This window comes from Leptidea sinapis, chromosome 47 (assembly GCF_905404315.1).
Source record: "Leptidea sinapis chromosome 47, ilLepSina1.1, whole genome shotgun sequence".
In the NCBI taxonomy this organism is placed as follows: domain Eukaryota; kingdom Metazoa; phylum Arthropoda; class Insecta; order Lepidoptera; family Pieridae; genus Leptidea; species Leptidea sinapis.
In genome coordinates this window covers 6,869,125-6,883,142 of record NC_066311.1, presented here as the reverse complement: position 1 = coordinate 6,883,142, position 14,018 = coordinate 6,869,125, and the positions used below count along the sequence as shown (strand labels likewise).

Sequence of the window (14,018 nt, the reverse complement as noted above, 5' to 3'; positions counted from 1 at the left end):
GACTTACTGACTACCAGCAACTAAGTAGTGATTTAGTATTGATCGGAACGGCAGACGTAAAACAACGCGTAACTGGTATGTTACGCTATATAATCCAACTGTAAAAATTTTGAATATACATCAATCAAATGTTACAATTTTCATCGACAAGTGCTTTTTATGTTAACTACTGATATTTAAAATGAAGTATATAGCAATAATTATCTACGCTATTTCTAATTTATTCGTGTATATATATATCAGGGATCCATTGGTTACCCTCCGGTAACAGAATCCAGAAAAGTTATATATAGAAAAATAATATAGACAAAAGAACTAGTAAGTTATACTACAAATACAAGAATTATGATAGTTATATGGCACCCAAGGGCCTTTAATCAAAGTCAGGTATTTTGTTGCAGATGTTCTTTCAAAATGACAAAAAATGATCACAAAGAATATCCACTTGCATCACCTGTGTATACAACGTCGAATACATTATTATTATTATTATTTGGAGAGGGTGGCTATTTGTCTACTCCTAATGAGTCCTAAGTAGTAACACCGAATCCAGAATTAAATTTTTGTGTTCGCCACTCATCCATACAGCTCGTAGTCATGCTCTGCCGCATTTACGAGCCACAGTATCTTCTTGATGCGAGTATTATAAACAGAACCTGGGAGTAGGGTATAGTCACCAAGGATGGTGTTACGCTTAAGCATAAGTGGCACTCGCTCGGAGAGGCGTTTCATCGGGCTCAAGGCAAAATCTGTAAGTTTTTTCGTTTTTTATTCCGATCACGAGGTGCTTGTTTAGGCGACAGTGCCCAGTTAGCATCCTGGTAAGTATGCATAGGTTTTTCCTGCTCAATGATAGGGCTTCATTTGCGTTTCTGTTATTGAATGCCTTTTTCAGTGCTTTGGAATCGTGTTAACCTGTTGAGTTTAAGACATACTCATTTCTTTATTATATGACCTGGCGTATTCATATATGCAGCTGCAGTACGTAAAAATTAATATTTTTTTTACTAAACATCCATCGAGGAACTTTATGTCTGCAGTTACGCGAATGTTTTCTATAATCTACTATCGAGTAACTGTTTATAAGAATCATACACAATAACGGTTACAGTGAGGAAAGTGAGGGGCAGTGTATGTCTGGATCTGACATCACTATAGCGTCACTAAGATGGCCGCCTGTCTTGTGTTATCGCGTGGAGCTTAACGCGGTTACCATTACAAATATATATAGTTTAATATGTTAAAACCTTTTACCACAATTGTTCGATATTTGGTTATTTTAGTTAATTATAGAGGTTATGTTATATTAGCCGGAGTAGAACTTTTCCATCTACCTTCATCGCTCAATCTTTAACAGAGCAAAGTATTAATAATTAAAGAATAATTAATACAAACATATTTTAACTATTAATAACAGTGAAATTAATAACAGGTTAAAAGCCTTAACGATCCGATAGGAATGAATGTGCTTTGATCGTTGCGGCCTTCAAAATGCATAACATAAAGACACATAAGGTGAGATAACAATTTTATCGACAACACACACACTCACTAATCGGTCATAATATCCCTTTTTTGGTCTCAAGGGCGTCTTCTTGATAGCTGGATGTCTTGCAGCAGGGTTGCGATAAGTACTCTTAATATAATAACATTCAATTAATTGGAATCATTATATATTTCGTATCTTATAACAACTACTTCTACAGCTACAATTATACGCGTTTTAATCCTTTAAAAGTATTTCATTTAAAAAAAATTGGTGTTTTTATATAGTTTGTTTCATAATAGATTTGTTATTTAATAAAGCGAGACTAAATTTCCCAATTCTAAGCAACGTGTTAATAAAATGAAATACCGCCATCTTATTAAATGTCACTTTTGACAGCTGTTGTTGTTGGTGTTTTTAAATATGGAAGCAGAATTTAATGTTATTTAGAATAATATATTATGAAGTATAAAAATCTATTATTAATCATAATTTACAATAAGATTGGGGAGCATTATATTATATTTTTAGTTTGACGTAGTTTGTAGCTATTTTCATTCCCACGATAATATAATTAAACCCTATATTATATTTATGATTTACTTACTATAACTTGGAGATTCTATTATCAGTAACACCGTGGGCGGTTTAGAGTTTAGGGATCATAGCGTCATGGGAAACCATGGGAGGCGGCTATTATTAGCCGAGTTATATCAAGGGTGTGCGTGAGGAATCACATTATATTGTGTTTCATAAAATATAGAACGTGAATTCAGATAAACATGGGCTTATGGGATATTAAAGATTTTATACATCAGACGGAAAAGATGGCCTACCATTTGAGTAATTATTTAGTTATTTTATTAGGAGAATTAATATATTATCCTACTCCATGTGAAAATTATAAAAATGGCCATAAATTTTTATTTTATTAAGTGAAGGGCTTTAGCTGATGACTAGGACCACAGAAGAATAAAATAGTTAAGCAAATCAAAAATAGTTCTTAATACAATTTCTTCTGGGTTGTAAAATATCAAATGACGATTAAGGAAATACTGGATTTCCTAACTTCTTCTAATTTCGTAGATATATATAATAATAAAATAGTAAATAGCACTAATAGCACAGTAGACATATGTAAATATACGTATATGTACTCATATGTATACATAATATGTCTACTATTTACTATTTGGTAAAAAAGCGTGTTATTGAAGCACACTGTTATCGCAGTGAGGACACTCAATACATTTTTTATTTATCCTCTTGTAGTCTGCTATCCATTTCCATCAATTGTATTTTTGAACCTGATAATATCCTTGGGAGGCTTTGATAAACTCTGTTGAGGCCTCTCAGGTCCTGGTTTTCAAATGAAATCAATGACAAGAGGTAAGTCTCCTGGGCATGGCAGATTAGGTAATGAGCTTCTTAAATTTGCTGGTTCGCTTGTGACAAGGGTACTGTTCATACTATATAACACTACCATAGCTCATAGTTAAATGCCGTCTGAAATGGTGTGTACATTGGTAATGCCCATATTCAAAAACAAAACTGGTGATCTAGCGGACTAGAGTAAAAATAGGCCAATATCGTTGACAACTATTATCTAGAAATCTTTTTGATGCTGTAGGTACTTAATATAAAGTTAACTTAATATATAGATAGAATTATATGAAAATCTGTATGCTAAAATCTGTAATACTGTGCCTATAGCAAACCGTGAGTAAAAATAATATTTAAAAGTATAACTCTACAGTATCAGGCTGTTTTCTTGATCTATCCAAAGCGTTTGATATGGCTTCATACAACTCACAGTTATACAAAACCAATTAATAATTTTAATTATTAATTAATAATTGAAAGGAAACTTGAATTATTTGAAGTAGGTAATGCTAATATTTTTTTGTCTCTGCTGAGTTCTTTATTAAATTTTACTATTATTATAGCTGGCGTCTTTTATCGTAGAGTGGATTAATTCAAGATGGGACATGGTATTTCAGTCTTCCACGACAATAGCTGGGATTCTTATAAGTGTCCCACACTCTTATCTCTTATAGTCAGAAATCGATCTTTTTTGTACTCTTAATAAGTCTCTGTTTAGAGAAAGCACCATTACAGAGTATTTTTGGTACAAAATAAAAAGTCAAAGTTATGTTGCCCTGGTCTTTTTTTTTGTCTAATTAATTGAATTATACTCAATAAACTGAGTTCATTAGACCATTTTTTTAAGACTTAGGCATCTACGTATGTTTTATTATAAGGTTATTCTTGAAAATTTATTTTGATTAAATTTGATTGAAAAAAATAGCTCCTTAAGTGCCTCGTGTAGAAGCAAACACATGTTTAGTAATTATGTAAATCTTAGTGGAAGACTATGATTACCCGCGCATATAAAGTTCGAAATTTTTTGATAATACAATTAATTTACCTCATAAGCCTTCTTCCCTTCCTCATGGTGCTCCTCCGAATACTCCGAATCATGTTTCTTCCCACCACCTTTTAAAAAATGTAAAGATTTTATTAATATAAATTGTAAATATTTGCCTCATAAGTCAAAAATATTTTATCCACGTAACGACATCTACAATAATTATTAATGTAAATTATACATATTACATTTTAAGTGTAAATTAGTTAAGCTATAGGTACACTATTGCCACTTTTAAATTAACGTAATTTTATCTTATATATTATAGCATATTATATTTTTTTAATCAATGTACGGTGATGCTAGTAGTACCTATTCAACCTTTCAACTTAAGTTACAACAAAAAAATAAAAGAATGTTAATGGCACCAAATTGATAAAAAACATGTAGTCAAAGATTTAGGAGTACTTCTGGATGAAAAGCTAATATTTGGAGAACACATAGATACTACTGACTGTATGTAAGTCATATAAAAGTTTATGCTTCATCTTGCGCGTGAGTAGCCCCTTTTCTGACTTGAATTGCATCAAGGTTTTGTATAAGTCATATATTAGAAGCATTTTTGAATATTGTAGTGTTATATGGAACCCGCAATATTCTGTCTATAATAAATAAATAAATGGTAGGATTCACTGATTTGGTTAAAAATATCTATATTATTAGAAGTGCTGACCCGTCAGATGTTGTTTTGTCATATAAATTAAGCATGTAATGAAATGTCTGACTGAATTATTTGTATTACAAATAGGTTCTAAGTCAATACAATATATATAAATAGGTTTCGGATAAGTTGTACCCAACCAACATACTGTAGTAATTACGCTTCTTATGGTATAAGTGTTATTTATTGATCGGTTCAGCAGTTTGGGTGGTGGCACAACGACATACGTGAAATGTTTAGAACTGGCCAGTTACAAACATTGCTATTGAATACTTTTTTAATTTCAATTTCTCTCTCTAAAACTCAAAACTCTTAGGTAACCTAATGTAGTATATTACATTAATTTGTCATTTGTTTTTGTGAATTGGCGGCAAATCTAAAACTCTTGTTACACGTGAAAATTTTCGGTCAAAATTTATTATGACTTACGTTGTGGGCTTACTCAACAACAAAGCTATGATAGGCTGCGATTAGCATTTCTTAATGAAGCCCCATCTCGTGCAATTTACAATTGATTTCACGAGTTTAAGCGTGGACGTAGCAATCTTAATGATGATCCGCGTGAGGGACGTCCATTAACAGCGTCTACTGGAGATAACAGCAGTAAGTACGAAAATTTCATAGTAGAGACCCCTAAGGAAGAATGGGCCCACTGCTTTTCTCAGTGGTTCCATCGAATGCCACGATGTGTAGAGAGGAACGGAGATAACTTCTAAAAACAATAAAAGTATTGGCAATTTTCTACATTAAGCCGTTTTTCATTTTTTAAACATTTTCATTTCTAGGTATTCGTTTTTTAATATAGGTTAGACTAATCACATAAAATAAGTTGTTCAATAATGACAGTATTGATGTCTCAATACTAAGTAGTAAAATTTCACTTTGACTTTGATATTATCTGAACTCGTTAATGTCAACAAAGTAATCATTAATAAAACAACTTTAATCCTTTAAATTGAATCATAAATACGCAAATACCGTCGTGGAAACTTTTCTAATCAATTTCATTGCGGTTGTAAAATCTCGACGCATTAAACAATTGAGATGATTAGAATGGATGCTGGAAAGTATTATTCATTTTAAATCCATTCTATTAACAACATTTCTAATATAACATAAAATACCTATGTGGATACAAGATTGAAGTTTTTCTAGTATTATTATATCGAAAAAAATTTTTAACAAAAAAACAACCATTTCAAAAGTACAACATATCCTAAATGTAATATGCACTAAAATAAAAAATATATTGCGTATTCTTCTACAACTTAATAAACAAATTATTTTTAGAGTTCTCTTCAGTAAATGAAGTTGAAAATATTAGACTATTCATAATTATTACGACAATATTACAATGTTGTTATAATTATTGTTATTTTTGGAATCGGTGTGTTAAAATCACAGGATAGAAAAGAATAAGTAGTACATCACTATGGGAGGAAAGTTACCGATTGCTAACAAGACTACAATTTGTAGACGAAGTCGTGGGCCTCCAATTCCAATATGACATGACGACATGAATAGAACTCAGAGCTTCTATAAGTAATATTATGTTAATTCTGATCATTGGTATCTCGAACCAAAAAAAAAAAAATATTTAAATAATTTATAGATATTACAAGAAAACCCTCCGTAAATTGATATGGCTTGATACGCAATGGATAGTTATCAATTATGGGCATGCATTTATTTGATTAAAACAGAAAACCATGGATACGAACTTCGGAACCCCTTTAGTGCTAACAAATGAACCTCGATTTTGATGGAAAAAATGTATTGCTCAAATTATTTTTTTTTTGTAAAATATCGCTTAATTCAGGTTTTATAATCGTTATGTTGTCATTACGAAAAAAATTGGTGTTAGTTTATTTATTATTTCGCGAGACAGACTAGCAGATACCCGATGTTTTAAAAATAATATTCCTACTAATATTATAAATGTGAATGTCAGTTTGTTTTTTACGCTTTTACGCCGGAGCTACCGATTTTGATGAAATTTGGTATAGCGATAGACTAGAGCTTGAGATAAAGGAAATAGGCCACATTTTATCCCGGAAAAATCCCGCGGGATTTGTGAAAAACTGAAATTCACGTCGATGAGCCATAGCAATCTTCCTCGAAATAAGATTCATAATATAATATGTTGGGAACGGGAGCGAAAACGGGAATCGGAACTGGAATAGGACATGAGATAATCTTCAATCCAAAACTTGCTTATTATTTTAAAAAACCCTTTATCTACGCGGATGAAGTCGCAGGCATCAGCTAGTAATTCATAAATTGTTTCTGACATGGCCCTAAGAGCAGCAGGAAATGGGCACCACCATCATAAATTACATTTAAATTGAATTATCTTCAGATAAAACATAGACTCTCACTTTCTATGGTCAGGTCGGATACACTTTCAATTTCGACCCCAGCTTACAATTCCATTACACCGTGACATTGGAACTATCGATTGCGGTGATTATCGTAAAGATAGTGAACTAAAAACCTGAAAGTTAGGGGCGTACATAATAACAATATTGACACACTTTTACACAAATTATCTTGCCCTAAACTAGGCATATCCTGTACTACGTAATGCAACGATATATTTAATACGATATCAAACTTAAACATATGATCAATTTGATGAGTTAGGCCTAACTCTAAGCCGAGAGGTTGGTGTTTTTTTTTTGATGAAAATAAAGGTTGAGATGAGCAGGACGTTCAGCTGATGGTTATTGGTACGCCCTGCCCATTACAATGCAGTGCCGCTCAGGATTCTATAAAAATACCAAAATTACTAGCGGCACTACAATTACCACCTAGGGACATAAGATGTTAAGTCTCATTTGCCTAGTAATTTCACTAGCTACGGCGCCCTTCTGAACAAAACAAAATATTGCTTCACCATTACTGCTTCACGGCAGAAATAGGCGCCGTTGTGGTACCCATAATCTAGCCGGCATTCTGTGCAAAGAAGCCTCCCACTGGTACACAGTGTCTCAGTGTGTGTTATAAAAGATACATGCGTACTATTTAATTCCAATTATTTATTGAAATAATCTAATAAATTAATAAATATGGTGTTAAGTTAATCCAATTAATATAAATTATCGTGTGCATTCTCGACAGCTCACCAACGATTTATATCTAACTCTTGAAACCCTAAAAGCGCCCTGTAGCCAAACGGCGTTCTCATAGAGAAGATACCACAAAATCCCCCCCCCGAAAATTTGGTTTATCGTTTCATTTTTAGTAATACATTTCTTTGCAAAGCAGCAGAGTACATTGGTTCGATAATACAGAATGTAATGTCTTTGTAAATCAGTCGATTTCCGTTAAAAGTTCGAGAAATTAAAAAGAAACTAAATATGTTGTTAAAGGTTTCTTATAAATCGAGCATGACTCCTTCCACGACCCTCCTCTAAGTCTCGTAATTTCTGACTTGTCCATCACCACCCTTCTCAAAAAAATATCCTGTATGATAGTACAAGTTCTGATGGGCACTAGCTGTTGTCATAATTTTCAAACATTATCGAAAAACTTATCGAAATCTGTCATGATCTCCTTTAATCATTTTTACGTTCTGTTGCAAAACGAGATTCATTACCAGAGCACCTTTGAGGAAGGCGAACCTCTTTGTTTGAATTGTGACAAAAAACCGGAAAGTATGTGACCGTTTATAAGTAAACACTGGATTTATGTAAGAAGGTTATGTAACGCTATTATTGTTCATAGAATTGTACTATCGAGGTTGCAATGACCGGGGTCTATAGGTTATGAAATTGGTTAGCATGGTGATCATTTTGAAATACTCTTGATTAACGAAGTTTTTTTTTATGACAGTAAGGGACGTGACGAGCGGGACGTTCAGCGGATGGTATTTGATACGTCCAGCCCATTATAACTCAGTGCCGCACAGGATTCTTGAAAAACCCAAAAATTCTGAGCCGCACTAAAATTTCGCTCGTCACCTTGAGACATAAGATGTTAAGTCTCATTTGCCCATTAATTTCACTAGCTATGGCGCCTTTCAGACCGAAACACAAAAATGCTTACACATTACTGCTTCACGGCAGAAATAGACGCCGTTGTGGTACCCACAATCTAGCCGGCATCCTGTGCAAAGGAGCCTCCCACTTCGAAGTTTCTGAAGAAAAAATTACAAGACGAACAACTCGGTAAGTAATACGCCCTGCCCATTACAATGCAGTGCCACTCAGGGCTCTAGGATGATTGATCCTAAAATTTTCCTTTGACATATTAAGTACTAGGTCCCTAAGGCCAGTAATTTCACTAGCTGCGGTTCCCTTCAACCCTTTAAAAACGTTTGTGTGGTAAAGGTTACTATAACATAAATGATTTGATACCTCAGTCTGGGATTGGAGCGATCACCCTCGGGCTATTTAATTATACATTTTACGTCTCATTATACGTCTATACATATAGAACGTTATTGATTTCGGACGGGTTCAGAAAGTGATTTTAAATCCTATTTTGAATTAAAAAAAATTGAATTTGAATACGAAGGCAGAAAAAGACCGAAAATAAGTTCCTCTCATTAAAGCTAATCCTTTTCCAAGTGCAGTAAAAGGTAAAAAACAGTTTTGACCTTCATAAGTGAAGAAAAATCTTAGTAACAGGGTTCTTTTCTGGTTGTTACTGAACACCTTTTGGGTACTGAACATAAACTTACGAAATACCTCTAATAAAATAAATAATATAATAATATTTTATAAGAAAGGATTTAGGTAATATATTCAATTCTCCCATATCACCCATGACTGATCATTATAAGGGACCCTAAATAATGTGAGTTTGAGGTAGTCCATGCACGACTAAACCTTATCTATTGGGCATTGAGTTGAAAATCGAGTAGCTGAAAAACCTAGTTTCAAATATTGAAGCTTACACCCATGTAATATAGTATGACGTAAATATGACGTTTCGTATTGATGCGTTCAAGCAAATAGAAAAGTAGTTTTTACCAATACCATTGAAGAAAATAGACGCAGCGTAGGAAATATGAGAGCGTCAATTTTCGAAATAAAGTTTATGGTAATAGTAAAATAAAGGGTTTTTTTTTATTTTATGGTATAGCAGGACAAACGAGCGTACGAGTAACCTGGTGTTAAGTGATCACCGCCGCCCACATTCTATTCAACGACAGAGGAATCACAAGAGCGTTGCCGGCCTTTAAGTAAGGTGTACGCGCTTTTTTTGAAGGTACCCATGTCGTATCGTCCCGGAAACACCGCAGAAGGAAGCTCATTCCACAACTTTGTAGTACGTGGAAGTAAGCTCCTTGAAAACCGCACTGTGGAGGACCGCCACACATCCAGATGGTGGGGATGATATCCTAACTTGTGGCGTGTCGTGTGAAGGTGGAATTCGGCGGCAGGATTCAGGTTAAACAGCTCTTCGGAACACTCCCCGTGATAAATGCGGTAGAAGACACACAATGAAGCGGCGTCTCTACGCAACACAAAGTGATCCAACCGTTCACAGAGCACTGGATCCCCGACAATTCGAGCTGCTCTGCATTGCACGCGGTCAAATGGATCGAGCTGATACTGGGGTGCGCCAGACCAGAGATGACAGCAATACTCCATGTGTGGCCGGACCTGCGCTTTGTAGAGCGCTAGAATGTGGGCCGGCTTGAAATATTGCCGTGCTCTATTGATGACGCCCAGCTTCTTCGAAGCCAATTTGGCTTTGCCCTCCAGATGGCCACGGAACTGGCAATCGCTCGAGATTGCAGTATTCCGATACTAGGCGAGGCTTTAAGGGAAGTCTTATCGAAGAGCGGTGATACGACAAATGGGGTTTTTTTTAGTGGTAAACGCGCAAACTTGATTCTTCTGGGGGTTAAATTGGACAAGGTTCAATTTACCCCATTCCGCGACCTTCTCGAGAGAGGACTCGATAGAAGACACAAGTTTCTCCCGGCACTGGTCGACGTTTTCCCGAGAGAGACGTGCATGGCCCGTGTATACGGCATCACCTAAGGTTATACATATTTTAGAATATATATAAGGTTCCAAGCCGAAAACAGTTTAAATTTGTACAAAAGTTGCCACTGTTTTCGAGCTCGAAAGTGTTTTAAATGTGATCTATTGTGCGCGGAATATTTGGTTTTAAATGGATTTTGAAGAAACATACGTCGAACAGTTTATTTTTTAATGTTATATACTCCTATATGTATAATGTACATAATGTTTAGTGAGACACTAACGATAGTCAAGGACGTGATATTTGATAATCTCTCGTGATTATAAAAATTAATGGATCTATAGAAAAATAGAGGATTGATAATAGAAAGAGATAGAGCATTCAAAAATACGTCCTGTTTAAACACCTAATCTTTTCATATTTAGTTTTTGTTACAGACCAAGGCCTGTCGGGACAGATAGATAAGATATACGTATATATTTTGCTTATTTCAGATTTGGGTTTTATGATTTGGATGGATACAAACAACCGTGTTATCTCTGTGAAAACGCGTTGTTATGAGGTATTATACTGAGCATACCTATTTCACCCAAGTAATTTTTTTATCTTAGCAACTTCCAATATATTTTTTTTATAAATTGTAAATAGTCAATTTACAGCTCCGTGTCCCGATTATATAATTGCAGAATAGATATCATAGTACTATGATTTTTTATTTATTTTATTATATTATTAGAAATATTTTGATTCATATAGTTTTGAAGTTACACGCATAATTAAAAAGTGACAAAAATACACAATTATTGAGAAATCTTTAATTATTAAACTTTCTATGTATTTTTAAATAGGTTTTAAACCTATATGAAGTTTTTTACAATTAACAAAATTTAAAGACACGAGACGCTCCATCTATTTTCATTTATTTGTTCCGAAATATTTTAATGTTTAGAGCTACACAAAACCGTAAACGTTTATCCGTGAATTACTAAACTTGCTTTTGTTTTAAGTCGGCAATGCTTATCAAAATTTTGTTTGTCAATGTTTTGAATATATTTTAAATGTTAAATAACAATTTTTTGAAGTTTTGTTGGATATACTACTATTTTATTTTCCCTTGATTTTGACACGCAATCGAAATTTGAAATATCTAATAATTTAGAACTAATAAAGTTTTATTTGTACATCCATACTGGCGGCTATGATATTGGCTACTTCGTCCGCGTAGATAAAGGGTTTTTAAAAATAATAAGCTAGTTTGGAATTGAAGATTATATATGTCCTATCCAGATCCGGTTCCCGTTCCCAACATATCATATGAATCTTATTTCGAGGAAAATTGCTATGGCAACCTAAACCTACATTTGGTATAGATATAGCTCATCGACGTAAGTCAAAATATTTGAGTTTTTTTTGTAATATGTAAAATGCTGAATCTGTATATTTAAAGGAGTGCCGATGAGTTTCTTGCTACTTCTTCTCATTATAGCTCAACTTTTCCAAAGTAGTGAAAAATGTTTAAATGTGTAACTTTGACATTTTTAGACCTAAGCTAATAAATTACAGGTTACAATTTCTGAATGGAAATTCAGAAATTGTCGTAAGAAAGTTAAAATTTTGAAATTAATTTAGAATCAAATATAGAAAAATTTACTACCTCTTTCGTGCTCGAAATTTTCATTCTTGTGTTCCTTTTTATTGGTCGAAGCATGCTTAGAATCATCAGTTTCTGCGGGTGTTGTATCGGAGGCAGACGATGCTGTATCCGATGTTGTATCGGAGGCAGATGGTGCTGCATCCGATGTTATATCTGAAGCTGATGGTGCAGTGTTCGAGGCTGAATAATCAGCATCAAATGCTGTAGTTTCACTGGATAAACCTTCAGTTGATGCAGTCGTCGTGGGAACTGGTTTGTTCTTTGGTTTGCTTTTAAACTTATTCTTCCTTTTTTTTGGGAAGAATTTTGTCGGTTCTCCTTGTTTATAATTATTATCAGCAGGTTCAAGTGAAATTCTTACACTCTCATCGTCGGCTGAATAGCGTGATGAATACCTTTCAGTTGTTTTTTGGTTAACTTCCTTTGGATTTGCTGTAGTTTTTTCGTCATCATCAACCACCATATATAATTGGGGATTTCTAAATACAGATAGCTTACCATTCGATACATGAGCCTTTTTTGATTTTCGATTTCTAGATTTTTTCTTTGGAATACTAGTTGTTGTCGTAGTAGATAATGTGGTTTTGACTGGGTTGATTTGATATTTGTCTTTTAGTAAGGGATCACTTTCATCATAGTCGTCGTAATCGGAACTAATTTTTTTCCATTTAGAACCTGAACTATACTTATCGTTTTCCTGGTCAGATAGCTGCCTATCTCTCTCAAAGTCCTCCTTGAATAATTCCTCTTCTTTTAATCTTTCAGAAATAGCTCGCTGCTCTTGAGCATGTCTTTCTTTTAGTTCATCGACGCTACTTAGCAATTTGGCTTTCTTTTTTTCATTTTCTCGCTTCTCTTCCTCATTTACCTGGGGTTTTTTGTCTTCCCTTTCTTCGCTTTGAGAATTTTCATCATCTTTTATATCTTCTTTTTCAGGTTTCTGTTTTTCTGACGGCGATTCTTCATAATCTACTTCATCTTCATATTTATGCTCTTTTTTGTCTATTTTCACATTTTCTTTTTCATTTGGGTTTTCTTTTTCTTTACTATTATCACTGTTTAAATCAGAAAGTTTTTGCTTTTTCTGCTTACTACGCATTTTTATAGCTTTGAGAACTGGATCTTCCACTGGCTTAGTAATTATGTGAACAATACCATCAATGTCAGACAAATTAGCTGTGACCGGCACAGCACTTGGATCCACTGCTTCAGAGGGTCGATTTACATCGGACCATTCTTTCTTCTCAAAATAGTCTTCATTGTCACTTTCGCCCTGACCTTTCTCATAATAATCATCACCTTGAGGTTCAGCAACCGCTTTTAAAATGAAATTCGTCGGAAGTGCAAGTCTTTTTTTAGGTTTGGCCTTCACAACAGGTGTGAATTCTCCAAGCTCATCTCCATGTTTGTTCTTAAAGGGAACCCAGTCCGGGAAATAATCTGCATTCGCAGCACGTTTTGTCACATTCTTGTCTCTGCTTTGCGGTTTCACTCCAATACTAAGTGCGAAGCAATCAGGTATAAATAGAAGCAAAAGTAAGCCGTATGCCTTCATTTTGATGTGAGAAAATGTTCATAGTATCATAACTTGCTTTTATTATATAAACACGCGAAAGCAGCGTGGCGACGCGGGAGAAACTGTCTGCATTGCTCTAAGTACTATTATTTATAGCTACTGTTTATAAAATAATGCTCTTCAATCTTTGTCGATGACACAATTATATTGACACGCCTTCTATTATTCATGCTGAGTGGTTTTGACAAAACTAATGATGTTTTGAAAATATGACAAATGTGCATTTATTTTCACGAGCCAAAATAAATAAATATCTAGTTACGAAATCTTTTC

The 14,018-nt window shown here is 34.1% G+C and overlaps 1 protein-coding gene across 1 annotated transcript in view; it reads right to left on the bottom strand.

Moving 5' to 3' along the window:
• Window positions 1-13,785, bottom strand: part of LOC126978099 (myb-like protein X) — a 34,881-nt gene extending 21,096 nt beyond the window's left edge. Inside the window, exons 1-2 of the mRNA XM_050826820.1 lie at window positions 12,170-13,785; window positions 3,915-3,982 (exon numbers count right to left, since the gene is read on the bottom strand). Of these exons, the coding sequence (XP_050682777.1) occupies window positions 3,915-3,982; window positions 12,170-13,724 (1,623 nt within the window). The 5' untranslated portion in view covers window positions 13,725-13,785. The remainder of the gene's footprint in view (window positions 1-3,914; window positions 3,983-12,169) is intronic.
• Window positions 13,786-14,018: the final 233 nt, after the last annotated feature.